The sequence below is a fragment of the Myotis davidii genome, unplaced genomic scaffold, assembly GCF_000327345.1.
Source record: "Myotis davidii unplaced genomic scaffold, ASM32734v1 scaffold637, whole genome shotgun sequence".
In the NCBI taxonomy this organism is placed as follows: Eukaryota; Metazoa; Chordata; class Mammalia; order Chiroptera; family Vespertilionidae; genus Myotis; species Myotis davidii.
This window is the reverse complement of record NW_006289494.1, coordinates 125,918-145,995: the sequence shown is the minus strand read 5'-3', so window position 1 is coordinate 145,995 and position 20,078 is coordinate 125,918. Positions and strand designations below refer to the sequence as shown.

General features: G+C 42.4%; 1 protein-coding gene across 2 annotated transcripts in view; it reads right to left on the bottom strand.

The window, feature by feature from the left end:
- Positions 1-4,590: 4,590 nt before the first annotated feature.
- The window catches only part of TMTC4 (transmembrane and tetratricopeptide repeat containing 4), a 55,670-nt gene continuing 40,182 nt past the window's right edge, over positions 4,591-20,078 (bottom strand). Inside the window, exons 14-18 of one of the 2 annotated variants that reach the window (XM_015562784.1) lie at positions 14,031-14,145; positions 12,683-12,795; positions 6,957-7,026; positions 5,660-5,826; positions 4,591-5,546 (exon numbers count right to left, since the gene is read on the bottom strand). In XM_015562784.1, coding sequence (XP_015418270.1) covers positions 5,678-5,826; positions 6,957-7,026; positions 12,683-12,795; positions 14,031-14,145 — 447 coding nt within the window. In that variant the 3' untranslated portion in view covers positions 4,591-5,546; positions 5,660-5,677. Of the gene's footprint in view, positions 5,827-6,956; positions 7,027-12,682; positions 12,796-14,030; positions 14,146-20,078 lie in introns of both variants that reach the window. The other variant, XM_006761964.2, reaches the window with a different exon arrangement.

Here is a 20,078-nt window from a genome sequence, read left to right as displayed (position 1 = left end):
GACCCACAGGTTGAGAACCGCTGCACTACACTTGCCTAAGTTCATACAACTAGTAAATGGGATTCAAAGCCAGTTGTAACATGCTTTCATCGCACATTCAAGCTTTGTGTACCCAAATGCCAGCTATTTCCAGACACCCACCAAGAGGGAGTCACAGCGCACACAGAATTCACTGACGATTTAAAGACACGCTTCAGAGAGGAGTCTGTATTGCACTCCAGTAGTTCAGCCAATAATCTGAAAAACGCTGCCTCCCCAATTCTTTTCACTCAGCATTGCTCTGGGGCCAGAGTCTCCTCAGCGTCTCTTGTCTGTTGGGAAAGCAATTTAGCAAACACCTGGGTTACCTGAGTTTCCCTTATGGTGTTTCTTTCCCAGGAGGAACCTTATCACAGCTTTATTACAAACGCATCCATGGCTCTCGTGAATAAAGATTTCTCTGTGCTGTCACACATGTTCCTTTATTTAGAAAGAAAACTTATTTCACATAATGCAGAAATTTGCAAAGGAGAAGTCTCTCTCCACTCCAATTCGATTCCTCTCAAAAAGCCAATGTAAATATAAACTGCGATTCCCATAAGTTTAAAGAAAAGAAGAGAAGAACACGCGAAGACCTGTAATATCTGTTAGCATCCCCTGGGCTCCTGTCTCCACCATTCTTTCCTTGTCTGCTTCACTGCAACCAAACTGTCCCACAGGGGACCTCTGCTCCTTCTGCTCTGAACTAGCGGTCAGCTCTGATCCGCATTTTGTGAGGAACGTCATCCTGAGAGAGGCCATCACCAAAATTAATACTCCCTCTGTCCCATAATAACAGTAGCAAGTGAATATTTAAACGGGAATTATTGGCGAATGCAGCTGTAAGTTATGTTGCAGCGCAAAATTGGGAAGCCTTCGATCAAGATCAATGTTTCACGACATCTGTCATTTGTTTTGACATATCTTTCAATTTTTAGGTTAATTTAGTTATTACAGATTATAACTATTTTTCTAATTTCATTCTTATGCTAATGTTGATTCTTTGAAAAAACAAAACTGTGGACATAAATGCAAAGATTATGGAGAAAAACTTGAAAAACTTAGACATATTCCTCTTAGCAGAAGAGGCACCATATTAGCCTTTGATAGTATTTCTCCCGAAATACTGGATAATACGTTTCTGTCACTTCAACAAGTTATGCTAGAAGCAATGAAGAGCGATGGCTCCAATAATTTTACGCTCACGCACACAGGGAAAGCAAAGCTTCGCAGCCAAGGGATCCTCCCTACAAGTTTAAAATGCAGTAACGAAGTTATTGAAAAATCCAGAATCTATCTGAACACTCAAGTAAAAATTAGGAGTACTATTTTTAATTTATTGTTTTATGTAATCTAGTTTTTTGATAACGTTGCGTTCTATATTTATTTTCGTTTGCTACTACTATTATGGGACAGAGGGAGTATCTTCTTGGTGCAATTTAGAGCTGAGAGAGACCATTTAAGACAAGACTGTGTGGGGTTTTAAAATGAGATTGTGATAATAAACATTTGGTATTTATGAATGATCCCAGAAATATTAAATGTCTCACTTTACTGAAAATCAGGGTTACTCAACTCTTGTCTCAGCAGAACTCTGTTTTCCCTGGATGCCTGGCAAAGTTTTTACATCAATATGAGGTCAAAAGAAGAAGGCAAAGGCAGCTGAACCAATATCTGTTCTTAGGAAGCAGATACTGACCAAGAAAATTTGAGATGATTCTCTGTTTCATTGCCTCCGGGGGAAAAACCATATTTACAAACTGAGGGAGAATTTTCAACACAGAAAGAAATGCCCTGACAACCTGCAACACTTGGACAGGTAGCAGCAAATGGAAACATGAATGAGCGACTCCCCAAGAAGTCCCTGGAGAGGGGGCTGTTAACAATAGCTTAGTCCCAGATGTCTACACCAGCATGCATCATCAGGTATACAAGAAGGTTGAGGTAACCTAAATTGTGAGCTCCCCAAGGGGCAGGAATCCCATCTGTTTTATTACTGTTTATTTTTTTAAAATATATTTTTATTGATTTCAGAGAGGAAGGGAGAGGGAGAGATGGAAACATCAATGATGAGAGAGAACCATTGATTGGCTGGCTGCCTCCTGCATGCCCCCACTGGGGATCAAGCCCACAACCCAGGCATGTGCTCTGACCGGGAACCGAATCATACCCTCCTGGTTTGTAGGTCAATGCTCAATCACTGAGCCATTCCTGGCTGGGCGGCCCATCTGTTTTCATTTCCCATTGTACCCACAGCAGCTAGTGCACTGCTAGCACACTGTCAGTGTTCAAGAAAATATTTTGAAAAAAGTAATAACAAGAGATCCTTTGTAATGGAACTGTTCTGTATCTTCACTATGGTGACCGCACAAATCTACACGTGTGATAAAAACTGCACGGAGCAAATCATGCAAATGAGTTCATGTAAGACTGGTGACATCTGAATGAGGCTGGGGGGTGCATCAATGCCAATGTCCTGGCTGTGGTAACGTACTACAGTCATGCAAGATGTTACCATTGGGGACACTGGGTGCAGGGTGAACTCTAATTGAAAAAAACATGGAAAATTTTGTTATGTGTTTTTCATCACAATCTATATATATAAAAGCCTAAGTGACCATTCCAACCGGCTGACTGAACGACCAGTCGACTGTTCACTATGATGCACACTGACTACCAGGTGGCAGATGCTCAATGCAGGAGATGCCCTCTGGTGGTCAGTGCACTCCCATAGCCAACCTCCCGCATTCCCTACCCCTGGGTTTGACCCCCAACCTCCCGCAGTCCCTCCCCCTGGACTGGGCGAGATGGCTCCAATCACCCTGATGGCCAGCCAGGCCGAGGGACCCCACCTGTGCACGAATTCATGCACCAGGCCTCTAGTTAAGAAATATAAAACTGCATTAAAACAGGGAAGAGTTGTAGCAGTAACACATGTTAAACTAAGAACAACCCCAGATAGCCATCTGGGTTTCATGATGCTCACTCTCAGGGAGGCGAAGGATGACGATTAGGAATCTCAGATTTCCCCAACTGGCAACTCCCCACACCATGTCTGTTTTTTTTAAACATATTTTTTTTAAAATATATTTTATTGATTTTTTACAGAGAGGAAGGGAGAGAGATAGAGAGTTAGAAACATCAATGAGAGAGAAACATCAAACAGCTGCCTCTTGCACATCTCCTACTGGGCATGTGCCCGCAACCCAGGTACATGCCCTTGACCGGAATCGAACCTGGGACCTTTCAGTCTGCAGGCCGACGCTCTATCCACTGAGCCAAACCGGTTTCGGCTTTAAACATATTTTTATTGATTTCAGAGGGGAAGGGAGAGATAGAAACACCAATGATGAGAGAGAATCATCGGTTGGCTGCTTCCTGCACGCCCCCACTGGGGATCTCACCCGCAACCTGGGCACGTGCCCCAACGGGGAATCGAATCTTGACCTCCTGGTTCATTGGTCGAAGCTCAACCTCTGAGCCACGCCGGCCCAGGCCATGTTTGTTTTGAAATTCCCTTACCCAACCTCGACGATGATTAGCAATAAAAACATTACAATTTAAGAAGATGCCAAATAAGAGGGGAACTGGGATACAGTTTCCCACTTCAGTTTCCTTAAGAAGGAAACCAAGGAATGAAGAGGGTGCTGCTTTGAAGTTGAAAAAGAAGGAAGGAAAAAGAGAGGCAGCACGTTGCACTGCCACACTCTGCAGAGCTGAAGACTTCCTGAAATATCGATCAGACTCAGGACTGTTTTCTATGGAAAGAAGGCAGGCAGCTGCAATGCAACCCCGGGAGACAGTGGGGAAAGCGAAGGGGGTTTGTTCTGTCGGCTGGAGTCCCAGATTTGCACGTCTCGATTTGACACTGAAGTTTTAGTATCAGAGGGGAAACAAAGAATCCTAGAGGAGCTTTTACAGGACATATTTTTTTTCTTTACCCTCAAAAGAGAAGTACTGTTTTAAAGAAATTTGCTTTTAAAAAAAAAATCAACAACCATATAGTGCAGGGGTCCTCAAACCATGGCTCGCGGGCCACATGCAAATACAAATATTGTATTTGTTCCCGTTTTGTTTTTTTTTACTTCAAAATAAGATATGTGCAGTGTGCATAGGAATTTGTTCATAGTTTTTTTTTTTTAAACTATAGTCCGGCCCTCCAACAGTCTGAGGGACAGTGAACTGGCCCCCTGTTTTAAAAGTTTGAGGACCCCTGATATAGTGTATCTGTTATCTGCCATGTTAAGCACTATAAGAACCTAAATAAGAATAGACAGCTCCTTCCCTTAAGGGATCTATAAATTGTTACTGGTATTTTGGGACCATTTAAGAACTGTTTGAAACACAGCACTTTGTTTTCTGATGTAACTGAACCATCTTACCAGTAGGTTACACTTACTGATATACAAAACTACATGGGTCTGCACCCCGAAGGAGTGTAGAGAATCAAATTCATCTCAATGTGGGATCTATTCACCCAGTCCTCTCAACCTGGGTAAAAAAACACCCCCCAAAACCGATTCTGTTAAATGGTCCATAACACCAAATAGAAGCCACATACTAGACAGGATGTGTGCAATAATTTTACTGCGTAAGAAATCACAGAGATTGCATAAATCATTAGGTCAACAGTATATATAGAAGGATGAAACAAGACAAACATGATTATTCTGAGCAAATAAAATAGAAAAATAATCCAATTCTTAAAAATACCACAAACTCCCCAAATGTGGCTTCTTTTGAGAGAAAATACACATCTTGCATTTTCTGAATATAGTGATGACTGGGATTCCCTTAAGCCAGATGGTAAACTGCTTTACAGCTAAAAACAGTAAAAAAGCAACTTACAGAGATGTGTAGCCCTCTTAATGCTGGGTATAACAAATAAAGACACCAGGCTGCCTGCTTTTGCCTATAGCATAGCTTGGATTTTCTATTAATAGCAACAATTCATGTAGAATGCTACACAATTTTTTGTGTTATGAAACTATAGGAGTTGGGAGAATCCAAAAAGTGTTGCAGGAATGAACTTCCTCCTTTGAAGGAAAAAGTATATAAATGTACTAGATGTTAACATTTCCATTCTTCACTCAATTATTTGCCCTGTTCAGAACATAAAAATACACATAAATATATTTCCTTACACATGAAGTTCATACTATATTTAAAAAAAGATGAAAAAACCCGAAAATCTTAATTTACCCTTTGTTGTCATTAAATAAAATGCCTAATATACAGACACGTTTGATATTTATATAAATTGCAGGAATCAGCTTGTCATTTCCTGTTCACAGCCGATGTTTAATAAGTGCTAGTCTACACAACACGGTTCACATCCCAAAGGCAGGGTTAATTCTAATGTAAGCTGATGAGATAATATTTTTCTCTTTTTCTTTTTAATTAAGAAAGACTTCATTCTGGAAATTTTGGGATTTATATCTGAATGGTCTGAAAAAATACAACTCCAATGCAAAAACCACATCACGTATTTAAGAGTATACTGCTGGTGCTGTCATCTTTTTGCATGTCTTTGTTTTCATAGGAAAAAAAAAAACAGAATAAAAAGAACACATGAGATTTTTAAATGTTTAAACGTAACTATATAATATTAGTGATATTCCTCATGCATTCAAACACACACCAAATGGAAGAAAAAGGATCAGACATCTTTCTTTTGCATTTGTTCCAGCTTTCGTCGTAGGAGACTGTAATTCTCTTTAGTTCCTGGTGCCGTGGGGTCAAGCTGCAGAGAGATTTCATAGTGTTTCTTGGCCAAGTCTAGATGCCCCCAACGATGATAGAGCACAGCTGAAATAGCAAGAGATGCGTTTCACTGGGAATGCTCTGAATAACTCGCAGTGTTCCCAACCACTTCTACAAAAAAATATTGAAGAGCCTCTGGAACTGTTTTCAAAAATGATTGTTTAAAATAATATTGCTTGTACCACAAACTTTATTTACTGTAATCACACTGCCCGTGACTGTCTGTTGAAACACCCCCAGTTAGTCTTGGGGGTCTTCGTATCACTAGGCACAAGCCGTCTCCCTACAGCAACATTATTACATAAAGAATAAAAGGAAGAGTACATTATGTTTCTCAACCCTCCCATGAAATTTCCAGGAAGCCAGGCTGAATAGCTAGGGCGGGCTCCCTCATTGCTCAGAGCCCTGACTATTTACATAAAGATCCCCCAAAATAAGAGCTTGTTTGTCGCCAGCTGAAAATAAGGGCGCTCACATCAAGGTCTGACCCTAGAGTGATAGTTAAAGTAAATCTAATTATTAGAATGGCAAGCTTCTGAAGATTATAAATGATTTTGTAGGAAAAACCAACTTGCTAAACGGGCAGAAGAGCAACTATGCATGGGTCATGACTACAGAGTCTACAGGGAACAGATTTGGTGAAAAAACAGTCACATGATTGAACATTCTAAACATCAATCCACTGTGCTCCCAAAATCTTAGTTATTGAGATGTATAATGGAAGAAAGGAATTCTAGGGAACAAATCTTTGCAAATGCCTTTCTAGCTAAGGCACTGGAGTACATAAGAAAGTGGAGGACAGGCTAGAATGGAAGGTCCACGATGCAAGATGGGAAAAGGCTGTAAGTCAGACAGCAAATTTCCACAGCACACCTGTTTAACATTCCTAAAGTCCTTCCATAAAGAAAGAAAATCCGAGTTCCATCATCAGAGTGGATGATTTTGGAGGCTGTTCTAGTCTCATAAGTAAGATCTGTGAATTAGACTGTTATTTGCCTCCCATTTTAGTATAATTTCTTTAAAAAACAAAAACAAAGCCCACACACATTTTGAAAGGATGATACAGGCTATGTTTGAAAAAAACTACTCTCCCAATATCAGTTTTACAGAAGTACACCCATTTCATCAAAATTACATAGACTGTCAATAGGATTCAAATTGAAAAATTTCCTTACCCAAATTGCCATGGTAACTTGCGGTATTTGGATGAGCTTTAATTGCTTTGAGGAATAATGCTTCAGATTCCTAAGAAATGAAATACATAAAAAGGTCATGCACACAATACAAAACCAATGCAGAGTTTTATTGCCTATGGTTTTCGAACCTTAGTGTGCCGTTTTGGTACCCCTTCATCCTTCTTCCAGAGGCACCGGCAAGCCCAGCACAGCCACACCCTGTAGAGAAGAGGCACAGAAGGGCCATCGGGGAAGCGTGTGACAGGGCAGAGGTGACAGGGCCATCATTAGTGGAGTGGGAGCAATGGAAAGCGATGGTGGCTGAAGAGAGAAAATGAATATGCTAATGAGCTCTGCCACCTGCCTTAATGAAGTGGCTGGAATTCTGTGACTTCAGGCAGGTAGCGGCTCAGGGTGCAGGGGAGGGCGAGGGAAGGTCAAAAGACTGAAAAGGGCTGGACTGTTGAAGACACCTATGAAAGTGTCATTTTCAGTCAGCATCAAGGAACTCATTTCCGGGGTATTCAAGGTAGGAGTTGGGGCCCTTTTATCTCCCCCAACAGCTCACAACCCAGAAGCAGCCCCTTCAGCTGGAAAAAATGAGCAGAGAGAATGAGGGAGAGGCGGCCGCCTGTCACCTAAGCCATCGCCTATTGAATATGACCATGACCAAATGCCCCTGATGTGCGTGAACTGATTTTTCTATCGATTTGCATTTCCCTCGTGTAGAACTCACTTCCAAAGGGGTCAGAAGCAGCACGGCCGCGTGTTTGCTTCCCTGATCATCACTGGCCATGGCTGGCTGGCTGGTCCCTTTCTACCCAAATGTGGAGAAATAAAGATGCCTGATGGTTCCCACTGACGCCTGCCGGGGACAGCTATTCCCGCCACCTACCTCCTGTTCCCAAAGGACCCAGCGCTCTCGCCAGTGCCAAACACTGGGCTTCAACGAAGTTGTGTTTTGGGGACAGGTCTGCCCCTCCTATCTGTGCCCTGGGCGGGTTTTCCCAGGTGGGCTTCCCACTGCAGGTCCTAGCACTTCATAAAGTGTAGGAAGCCTAGTGGCCTTGCTCCATGATGGCCTGCGGCACTCCTGAGGAACAGGCTGGGAAGCTGGGCAAACATCTCTGAAACCACCACCTTTTCGACAGAAGTGGCAGAAGAACGTGTGTATTTTAGAAATGTCATCCAAGGGGGACGGATAAAGACTCAACATAACAGCACACGGGATGCCGGCAAACATCACTCTCAGAGCTCGGCTCAGACACAGCGCCCACATTCCAGGGTTTAAAAGCTGAAACTCCTTCAAGGAAGCCTAGGATTCTCCCGCTCTTTATGAAAGGTTTTAAAAAAAACTTTTTTTTAAAAAAAAAAAAAAAAAAAAAAAAAAAATCAGGTGAATTGTATAGATTTGTAGTAGTTTCTAAGTAGCAGTGCTGTTTCTGTTGATTTTCAAATATTTCCATTTAAAACCTAAAATCTGAGAAATAAGAAAGCCAGGGAATCTAAATCTACTTTAAAATGCTCCTGGACATGCCCGATGTGCTAACGAGAGAAAGCTGACAGAGATAAAAGTCAGGTCAGGAGTTCTCAGAGGGTGCTGGATCCATTGCTTGATTAACTGATTTCTCAAATGCCCATCAGTGTGGGCATCATTCAAGATGGCATGGAGTGAAGTCAGGTCAGGGGTGTTCAGGGGGTTGTGCACAGGGAGGGTCTAACGGCTTATGCCCCATTAGGGGCTGCTGCTGTTGGCTAGGCAGGGCGTGAACCCTGGGGGGTGATGAGGAGGCTGGGTGGGAAGGAATGGGAAAATAGGAAAATGAGGGAGGTGTTGGGAGGAAGAGCAGGTTTGGGGGGCACGGTGAGTGTGGGCCAGACACCCTCCCTCTCAGAGAGCACTGGGGCAACCTTAAAAGGAGGCTTCCCTGGCCCCTGGGACTGTATGTGCGCCCTGAGAGGCAGGGCTGGGCCGGAGGCCTCTTTAGATTACAAACGTCTGTGGGCATTCAAAGCCCATGAAATGCTCATCTTTTAGATCAGGCCTTTTAATGCCCTGTTCCAGAGAGCAAGGAACTGTTTATAAACTGATCTTCTGTGGAAGTGTGTGGGTGCTGAGAGACCCAGGTAACATGCTGATTTATGCCAAGGAATAAATAAATAAACTCACATTTTAAATCAGGGATATTTTTCCATCCACAGAAAGGGAAAAGATTATTATTTTCTGAAGTGCATTAGACAAGATGTATTTAACAAAGGTTCAGGGCAACATGTGAGACAGAGAAAGGCCTTACGAAGGAACAAGCGAAGGTCTTTATGTCTAGGTCATTGGTTCTCAACCTGTGGGTCGCGACCCCTTTGGCGGTCGAACGACCCTTTCACAGGGGTCGCCTAAGACCATCCTGCATATCAGATATTTACATTACGATTCATAACAGTAGCAACGTTACAGTAATGAAGTAGCAACGAAAATAATTTTATGGTTGGGTCACAACCTGAGGAACTGTATTTAAAGGGCCAGAAGGTTGAGAACCACTGGTCTAGGTGAAGAGGAGGGGGCAGTTAGAGGTCAGTTCAGCCACGGACAGAGTTTCAAAAGGGACATCCTGGAGCCTGCTCCAACCAGGGCCGTGCTGTAGGCAGTCCAGAGTTAAGTTGAAACCACAAGTCACATAGGAAGTGAGCAGTTCCCTCTAATTTGCCTTCCTTTCTTCCCGTTCATCCCACACAAAAGTCTCTGTTTGGTGATTTGGGGGCCACAGCCTCAACGTCTGCTGTTCTCCCTTTGAAGCTACAAGAAGGCCAACCTCAGGGTCAGAGCCTTGGCCAGCAACAGTAGCTACCCGAGATTTAGAAAAATTATGTTATTTTCAGTTACCTTATATTTACAGCAATACTATGTTTCCACTTTAATACATTTATCTGTGTTAAAAATTTAAATAAAGATAATTAAGTAAATCATGAAACAAGTAATAGGTAGATGTGGCCAAAGAAATTCATGAAGATGCGGCATAAACGTCTGGAATTGGGGAAACTGCTCTATAAACACAATCTGCTTTTAAACTCCAACGTCAGTGGATCAGGCAATATAGAAAGAGGAATTAGATCGAGAGGCCGTATTTTAAGCACTAAAACATTATTCTTATATTTTTGCTGTACCACATTAGCCATAAATTGGAAATTAAATGGCAATAAGTAGTATCAATTCTAATTGGCTTTAATTATCCTTGAATTTCATTTAATAATCATTGAACTAAAATTATTATATATATATATGCAATATACAAAATATATATATATATATACCATTCAATAGTTATAAATTACCTTCTTGTGCATTTTTTCCTATCACCATTTTTCCCATCACAGATGAGTAAACTAAGGATTGGTTAAGTGACTGCTGTTAGGTAAAAAGGGCTGCTCGCATAAACAGGTGTCCCGTAATCACAGGGGTATAATAATGAGAACACTTTGCATGTCGAAGTCTCAAAAGAGATTCTGGAAGCTTAAATGTTTCAGAGCCCAATGTGAGACGCATTCAGCCATTTCACAATTACTACTGGGGCACTTAATAAACGCTCAATAGCACACTGGACAGCCATGGAGATGGAAAAATAGGCCTGAAGACTCTGACCTCAAAAAGGCTCCAGGCTCACTAAAGAGTCATCAAAAGTTCATGAGAATCTAAAACAGCAAATGCTTAGTGGAAAGGGAGTTGCATGAGCAGCAGACATCTGTCCGGGGCGGGGACCGTGCCGAGCTGGAGGCCAGGCTCAGTGTACTCCACGAGCTCCCCCCCTTTTTCCCTCCCCCCCCCTTGACCCTGCCCCTGGCCTCCTCTCCAGAGCTGCCCGCCCGGGGCTCTGCAGGAACAGGCCACAATGGCTGACCAATAGCAACAGTTGTCATTACTATGGGAGAAAACCCTAACCCAGGGGTGGGCAAACTTTTTGACTCGAGGGCCACAATGGGTTCTTAAACTGGACCGGAGGGCCGGAACAAAAGCATGGATGGAGTGTTTGTGTGAACTAATATAAATTCAAAGTAAACATCATTACATAAAAGGGTACGGTCTTTTTTTTTTTTTTTTTTTTAGTTTTATTCATTTCAAACGGGCCGTATCCGGCCCGGGCCGTAGTTTGCCCACGGCTGCCCTAAACAGTGGTTTAAAATTCCAAATCTTGAATTTAAAAAATATATGAAGCCAGGGCGTGGTGGCTGACCCACGGCTCATACTGTGCCGCTGCATCCCTCCTCTGGGCAGCTCCTGAAGAGTTCGTAGGAAGCCCCTTAGTTCAGATTTCATCTTCTGTTTCCTCACCTTAGGTTCAGTGCCCTGGCCTAGCCAATTAGGGTGCAAAATGTGTAGAGAATGAGAAACGCATGTCTATTCTGTTTTATACGGAGCATTTTCTACTTTATCTAGGAAAAAGAACAATGTGAACTGGAAGCGAAATGAACCCCGGGTTCTGTCACCTGAATATAAATTTTTGTTCATAGGCGATAGGATGATAGAAAAATCAATACAATGATTACATAAGCTGAATCATGAAGACTCGCTGCAGGTGGTCCCAGGACACCCCCAACATGCCCCAGGCTGACCAGATGGCTGGAAAGGTCATTAGAAGGGAAACCCACACACCTCACCTCCTTTCTGCACCCCCACCTCTACACAAGTAGATCCGTAAAAAATAAAACAACCCTTTAAAAAGTCACCTCTGGAGTAAAATCTAGAAATGCTAAAATGTATACTGAAGCTATTAAACCACCTGACATTCAAAAATGAGAGAAATGCAAGAAATAGGTTACTATTGTTATAGGAAATTATACTGGCAATACCTAATGAGCAGAACAGGAGAAGTAATAGGACAAGTATGAATTAATCACTACCTTTATGCCTAGTGCGATTAAAATCAGATGTGGCCCACAATTTTAAAAGAAAAATTTTCGCTCATGAACGGACTAAAGCACTGCTTCTAAAAGTGTGTTCTGTAACATCTGTGTTAGATACCGAGGATGCCAGTTAACAATGCATATCCCAACCTTATGCGACCAACAGTCTTTCTCGTGGGGAGGACGGTGGACATCTGCATTGTAACACTCTCTCTTGGTGATTCTGGTAGAATTAAAGCTTGAGATCATCAGTATTAGCAACACTGAGTCCTCTTCAACACACCTTTTTGGATTCACAGTCTACTCCTGGCCAACCCTGTTAGATAGAGCCCGGATAAAATATCTTGGGTTTTCCATTGGTCAGGAATTTCTAGGGCCTTGCAGATTACCTATAGCTTAACTCTCGATGAGGAAACAGCTGGAAGCAGCAAGAACCAGTCCTTCATGCTCCATGGGCTGTTATTCCTTTAGTGTGGAAGACGTCACCCACATCTCAACCCAGAGCTCCAGCCCCACTGCAAGGGGCTGACTCACAGCTTCTCGCCAGGGCGGGGCTGGGGCATCTGCTAGGATTCAACTCTTCTTGGGGGCTTCTCCTCCCTCCCCACATTTGAGCAATGGTAGTGAATTCTGATGACAAAGAACACAGAGTTTGACCCTGCAAATCCTTTTTTGGGGCAACTTCTCCAGGAAGCAAACTGACCAAGCCACACTGGTGTACTGCTACCCCTGTTTTGGTCTAATTCTGAATTTAACTGGGCAGAAGTAACATTTATGGTTTCTGTCAGATGCTGGCATTAACTGCAAGAAATCACGGCCTGCAGTTTACACACCTTGTATTTCTGGGACTTTCCCAGCACGTTTGCCAACGAGAACATCAGAGAGTGATCGTTAGGTATTAATTCCAGCGCCTCTCTTCCAACTGCTTCAGCTTGGGCTAAATTACCTGCGAGTAAAAAAGGAAAAACACGTACTAGTATTTTGGTCTCTCTCTAAGAGGTTTATGTACATTAGACACAATGATTATGAATAAACTACTTAAGAAAATCAATGTAAATGTGTAATACACACACACACACACACACGATCCTATCAGTTGCAAAGCCAATGCAGCCCAGTAGCATTCTGACATAATACAGAAACAGCTTTTGATTAAATTTTTTTAAAATATTTTATTGATTTTTTACAGGGAGGAAGAGAGAGGCATAGAGAGTTAGAAACATCGATGAGAGAGAAACATCGATTCAGCTGCCTCCTGCACACTCCCTACTGGGTATGTGCCCGAAACCAAGGTATATGCCCTTGACCGGAATCGAACCTGGGACCCTTTAGTCCGCAGGCCAATGCTCTATCCACTGAGCCAAACCGGTTAGGGCTGATTAAATTTTGTATGAAACCTAATTTTAATTTTCTCCCAGATACCAATTGTACCCAAATCAGAGAAAACAAGTCTGCGAATAAGAACATCACAGGAACACTTCACTAATGGAATAGGTATCACACTGGAGGACATGTTCTATGCCTTCATTAGAAACAAGTGGGTATCTCTTATCCACACTGATTAGATGGCCTACTCACTGGCTTGCTTTAGTTTCTTTCAAATGAAAACTACCATTTCTTACGAGGTGCTTGAGTTTTTAAAACTAGAGGAGCAGAGTGTCTCCTAGTGGATCAAGTCTGCCAAGGGCTAAGGAACTGGATCGCCAAGGCTGTTATTAGCATTATATCTAAAATAAGAATCTCTGAGTGTAGGTTTGAGGGCATCTGCTTTGAGAAGAGCCCATGAGCTATGGAGCATGGACCAGCACTGCCCATTGCACAGGCCCAGAGCATTCCCGCTCACTCTGGTTACCGCCAGCGTCCTAGCTGCTGGGTGCTGCTAGAGAACAGGCTTCAGAGAAATGAGAGGTTAGCACACATTTTCCTTCATGACTCAACACCAATTTTAAGTGAAGTATCATTTCCCCAGACATTTATATTCTAATATATCAAAGGAAGCTCCATTTTCTAGAAGAATAGACATTTTGTAATGCAAAATATTAAATCCCATCAGAATTTTTAAAAACAACAACTCTAGCACACGCTAGCAAAACCCTCCCCAAAAATCTACATTTCCTAATTACTCAGTAGTACTGCCCCATGAAACGACTCCCCTGACTTATGTAATTCACCTTTCTGTACCTGTGTTATCAAGGAGTATGATCATGTTGTTCCAAGCCAGGCTGTGCTCTGGCTTCAGCACAGTGGCATTTCTCCATGCGTTCAACGCATCCACATGACGATTCAGATCTGCATACTGAAAATAAAGCATGAGTTGGAAAAATAAACTTTCCAATATTTTTCTTCGTCTCTCTAAGACATAACTAAAACCAAACCCCAAATCAAATAAAAGCTAACCTGGATTGATTGAGTTCCTAATTTTCCATATCAATTTATTTAATACTCAAAAAAATCCCAATGAAGGAGATATCTGTTGCCATTTTACATATGAAGCAACCGAGACACAGAGTAAGTAACATACCCAAAGTTATAGATCTAGAAATAGTAGGGCCGGGTTAGAACCAGGTGCTCTAGCTCCCAAGCCTACATCTTAACTACTGGAACCCATAACTTAGTGACTCCAGGTGTCAAATCATATTGCAGGCTAGGGATGAGAGAGAAGTTAAAAACCTAATCCTTAGTCCTTTTCTAGGAAGACTTCACATAGTCCATCTTTGGTAAGTTGTTAGTTAAGGGTAAACAAAATATTTAATGTGAGTACAAGCTAAATGTGCCACATTCACCGTGTGCCTCTTCCGGCCTACATCTAAGCTTCATCAGAAACCATGAGTACATCAGACCTGTAAACTCCCTGGGAAAGTCGTAGTGGTGGTGTAGAACCCCTGGGCCTTTGAAGCCGGCTGGCCTCCTTTGGAAAGGAGAGGATTACCTCTTGCTTTCTGTTGACAGGCAATGCTGTCTAACATTGGTAACAAAGGCAAAATGGCTGGCTCTCAATTTGCATAGTTACCAAAAGGGCGCCAAGGGAGAAAGTGATGGCTTTTTTAGCAGGTGACCCTCTTGCCCTCTTGAACTCAGTTCAAATGCACATCTCATCTGAATGAACATGGTTCCTTTTACTCTGCAAAGAGTACAAATGATTACAGTTTATCAGGGTTTAAGTCTATTTTCTTACTGACTGTCAGGTCTGTCTTTTCCTTAGAAAACAGAAACATTTTGCCTTGCTCTGTGACCCACACCGCAAACACTAGGCATATTATGCAAAAAAGATATAATAAATAATAAATTATGAAAACATTTACAAATACCCATTTGCTAAAGACGTTGTCAGAATTTCTCATGAGACTTGGAAACTCAAGTTTCTGAATCTTATCCCTTAAGTAAGGAAATGATATGAACAGTTCAAAACCTTAAAATAATTTAGACTGCTAATTATACCAACATATAATTGTTTCTCTATATTTGATGTTCCCATTGATTTCTGGGTCAATTCTCTCCAGCAAGTGACATGCATTTGAGTAGAGAAAATCTATGGTAACATTCTTTCTAACAAACCCAGGAAAACCAGTATATCTTCATTTAACCAACAATGCAATTCCTCACATATTTTGCTATTTATTACTATTACTAGAGGCCCGATGCACGAAGATTCGTGTAAAAATGGGCCTTCCTTCCCCTGGCTGCCAGCACTGCTTTCGCTCCGGCCTGGAGCCGCCTTTCTGCCTTCATTCTGGCCTGGAGCTGCCTTTCCGCCTTCCCACACTGCCCAGAGGCCCGGAGTGGCCAGGGGTGGTGCAGAACGCCTGTGTCCCACCCCGCCCCTGGCCGCTCAGCGCCTGTGTATGCAAATTAAACCATCTTTGTTGGGTTAATTTGCATACTCACCCCTAATTGGCTGGTAGGTGTTGCAAAGGTATGGTCAATTTGCATCTTTCTCTTTATTAGTGTAGATTATTACTATTTATTAAAGAATAACAACAGACTGAAATTTACTTTTATTTTGTGTTGACCTTCATCTTTCTTATAGCTTCTATACAAAGTGAACAAGCACTTTAAGGAAAGCAGAGACAAATGGTAATTAAGCAAGAACTATGCATCCAGAAAGTGGATATGTAATGCACATGTTATATACCTATTAGATCTATGCCTGTCCTCCTATACTGTCCATACTACATTTCCCAGGGTCCTTTGCCCCTTGTAAAGATTCTGCCAATAGGAGCCACAGGTGACCATCAGCTGGTTGGAAGAGGGGAGTAGCCCTTTCCCTCTACTCTCACTCCTTTCTATTTCTTGGCAGCATCTCTGAAGTGCTTATGTCCTTTTCTCCATAGTGCCACGGCAGGAAGCAGTGGTTCTGCCTTAATGACCTCAGCTCTTGAGGCTGTGGTAGCTCCCGAGATGGTGGCCCCTTCTCTGAGCTCTTACCTTCTGGTGGCACCACTTCCTTCTGTTTCTTTCCCTTGACTCTCTGAGTTAATAACACCTTTCCATTTTTGTTCTTCTGGCCTTTTAACAAATGTCTAACTCAGTGGTTGGCAAATCGCGGCTCGCAAGCCACATGTGGCTCTTTGGCCCCTTGAGTGTGGCTCTTCCACCAAATGCCACATGCGGGTGCGCACGTACAGTGTGATTGAAACTTTGTGGCCCATGTGCAGAAGTCGATTTTCGGAAAGGAGATAGGCGAAACAAGTATACAAGACAAGTGTGGACGGGAGAGTTGGAAGGGGTCGACCTCAGCGAACGACCTCAATCAGATTGAGGACGTTTTTAGCACAGGCCAGCTTAGGAGTACCCTAATTAAGTTAATAACAATTTACCTATCTATATAGTTTAAGTTTAAAAAATTTGGCTCTCAAAAGAAATTTCAATCGTTGTACTGTTGATATTTGGCTCTGTAGACTAATGAGTTTGCCGACCACTGGTCTAACTGATCCCCTATATTAAATCTTCCCTATTTAAATACTTGAAATGGTTTCTGTTTTCCTGAATGGATCCTGCCTGACACAATTAGTTCCTGCATAATGACTTGTCTCTAGTAAATATCTTCAGTCACTATTGTTATAGTTCTCTATTATCAGTAATATGTCCCAAATAATCCAGCTCTTGCCAAATTTTTTTCTTATCTGGATCCAGAATCAAAATACATTTCTGTCTCCTGTTACTAAACAGTGACTGAAAAGGATTTTTAAAATATTTATTTAAATTTATTGGGGTGGCCGAAACTGGTTTGGCTCAGTGGATAGAGCATCAGCCTGCGGACTGAAAGGTCCCGGGTTCGATTCCGGTCGAGGGCGTGTGCCTGGGTTGTGGGCACATCCCCGGTGGGAGATGTGCAGGGGGCGGCTGATCGATGTTTCTCTCTCATCGATGTTTCTGACTCTCTATCTCTCTAAGTCAAATCTTCTCCTCTCACCATATATTAGGATTCCCTTCTCTCTCTGGCCCCTTCCCTCTTGCAATCACCACACTGCTGTTTGTGTTCACGAGTTTCAGTTTTATATCCCACATGTGAGTGAAATTATACAGTTCTTGGCTTTTTCTGACTGACTTATGTCACTTAGCATAATGTTCTCAAGGTCTATCCATGTTGTTGCAAATGGTGCTACTTCATCCTTTCTTATGGCTGAATAGTATTCCATTGTGTATATATTTACCATATCTTCTTTATCCAGTCCTCTATTACAGGACACTTTGGTTGTTTCCATGTCTTGGCCTCCAGGAATCATGTTGCAATGAACATAGGGGTATATATAGCTTTGTGAGTACATGATTTTGAGGTTTTTGAGTAATCCCAGCAAAGGGATTACTGGGTTGTATGGTAGCTCTACTCTTAATTTTTTGAGGAATCGCCAGACTGCTTTCCATAGTGGTTGTACCAATCTACATTCCCACCAGCAGTGAATGAAGGTTCCTTTTTTCCCACAACCTCTCCAACACTTGTAATTGCTTGTCTTGTTGATAATGGCTGCTGTAACGGGTGTGAGGTGGTATATCATTGTAGTTTTGATTTGCACTTCCCTAATTGCCGTTGAGGTTGAACATCTTTTCCTATATCTATTGGCTGTTTGTGTGTCTCCTTGGAAAAGATGTATTTCCAGGTCCTCTTCCCACTTTTTGATTGGGTTGTTTGCTACTTGGTGTTGAGTTTTATGAGTTTCTTATGGAGATTAAACCTTTGTCCGACCTACTGTTTGCAAATATCATCTCCCATCTGGTTGGCTGTCTCTTTGTTTTGTCAGTTTCTTTTGCTGTGAAGAAGCTTTTTAGTTTGATATAGCCCCATTCCATTTTTTTTTTTTTTTTTGCTTTTAAGGAGGATTTTTTAAAAAGAAACTTTTAAGTTATTTTGTTCATTTTATTTGCCAATATATAAATGTGCTGGTTGAGCTGTTAAAGATTAAGCTCTTAATGCTCTTAAGCTGTCAAGCAGGCAAAGGCTGGATAATTAAACATGGAGAGCAAAACCTTTAAATAAGCAAGAACAGCTGGCAGGAGGAAGATCACTTCATGTAGCATAATTAGTAAGCAATATACTCAGAGAGCAATGAAGGTCTCAGTCTATTTAAATTATTTTATTACCACTGATTTTCAGAGAGGGAGGAAGGGAGAGAGAGAGAGAGAGAGAGAGAGAGGGAAACATTAATGTGAGAGAGATACATGCCCTGACTGGGGATCTAACCCATAACTTAGGTATGTGCCCTCAACTGGAATCAAACCTGTGACCTCCTGGTGTATGGGACGATGCTTCAACCAACTGAACCACACCAGCCAGGACAAGGTCTCAGCCTATTTAATCATATACATGATCTTCTACACCAGTGGTCAGCAAACCATGGCTCGCAAGCCACATGTGGTTCTTTGACCCCTTGAGTGTGGCTTTTCCACCAAATACCGGCTCTTACACAAAATACCGACTTCTGCGCATGGGCCACAAAGTTTCAATCACACTGTGCCTGCATGCTCGCACGTGGTATTTCGTGGAAGCCACACTCAAGCGGCCAAAGAGCCGCATGTGGCTCATGAGCTGTGGTTTGCTGACCATGGTTCTACAGGAATGTGGGAATGAACTCCAAGCACTGGAGCACATGATACAAACCTATGTTTTATATTCCAACTTCCTTTCTTGGGATGTAATTCTTACAGAAGGCAAATTTAGCATAAATCCTGTATTTTCCAAACCCCAAGGAATTGCAGTGACAGGCAGCTACTAGGGGTAAGGAATAAGACTATTTCAGTATTAAGGCTTTAAAGTATAACCTAGAAAGCTGTAGGTTTAGATCATTTGCATAAAATGAAATTAAAAAAGAGCCCCTCTCCCCCCAAAAATGAAAAAGGAATTCATATGGAATCAAGTATGATGTCATGCAAGTACTAGTTTAAAAGACACAGTAAATAGAGACAGTAACCCTGCAGTAACCACGAAAGCAAAGATTTAGATAACACCCAATTTGTGCCAGTCCCTCAGCTAGCACTTATTCTCACTTAATTAACTGTGCAAGGGTCCACCTGCTTTATATGTGATTGATTTTTTTGGTCTCTACTTACATCATTATGCTGAAGTTTTACTGTTTTTCAGCCCCTTTCCCCAGAGAGAACAACAGACATATGAAAAGATGTTCAACATCATTACTCATCAGAGAAATACAAATTAAAACCACAGTGAGATATCACCTCACACCTATCAAGAATGGCTATCATCAATAAATCAACAAACAACCAGTATTGGCAGAGATGTGGAGAAAAGAGGACCCTCATGTACTGTTGGTGCAGCCCCTGTGGAAAGCAGTATGGCGTTTCCTCAAAAATTTAAAAATGAAACTGCCTCAAGACCCAGCAATTCCACTTCTGGGAATATATCCAAAGAAACCAGAAATACTAATTAGAAAGAATATATGAAAACTAGAGGCCCGGTGCACGGACTTGTGCACATTGAAAGTAAATTAATTACAAGGTGTCTGGTGGAACTGGGCGAGACTGGCCGGACATGTCCTGGAGCCAACCTCCTACGGTTCCTCCCCAGCCGGCCTGGGGTGGCGCCGGGGCTTGAAGGGTGTTTGCGGAGTGAGCAGGGTCCCTTTAGCAGGTGGGGGCGCCGGGGCTTGAAGGGTGTTTGCGGAGTGAGCTGGGTCCCTTTAGCAGGTGGGGTCCCTTGGCCTGGCCTGTGGGGATCAGGCTGAAACCAGCAGTCTGGCATCCCCCAAGGGGTTCCAAAGTGTGAGAGGGCACTCG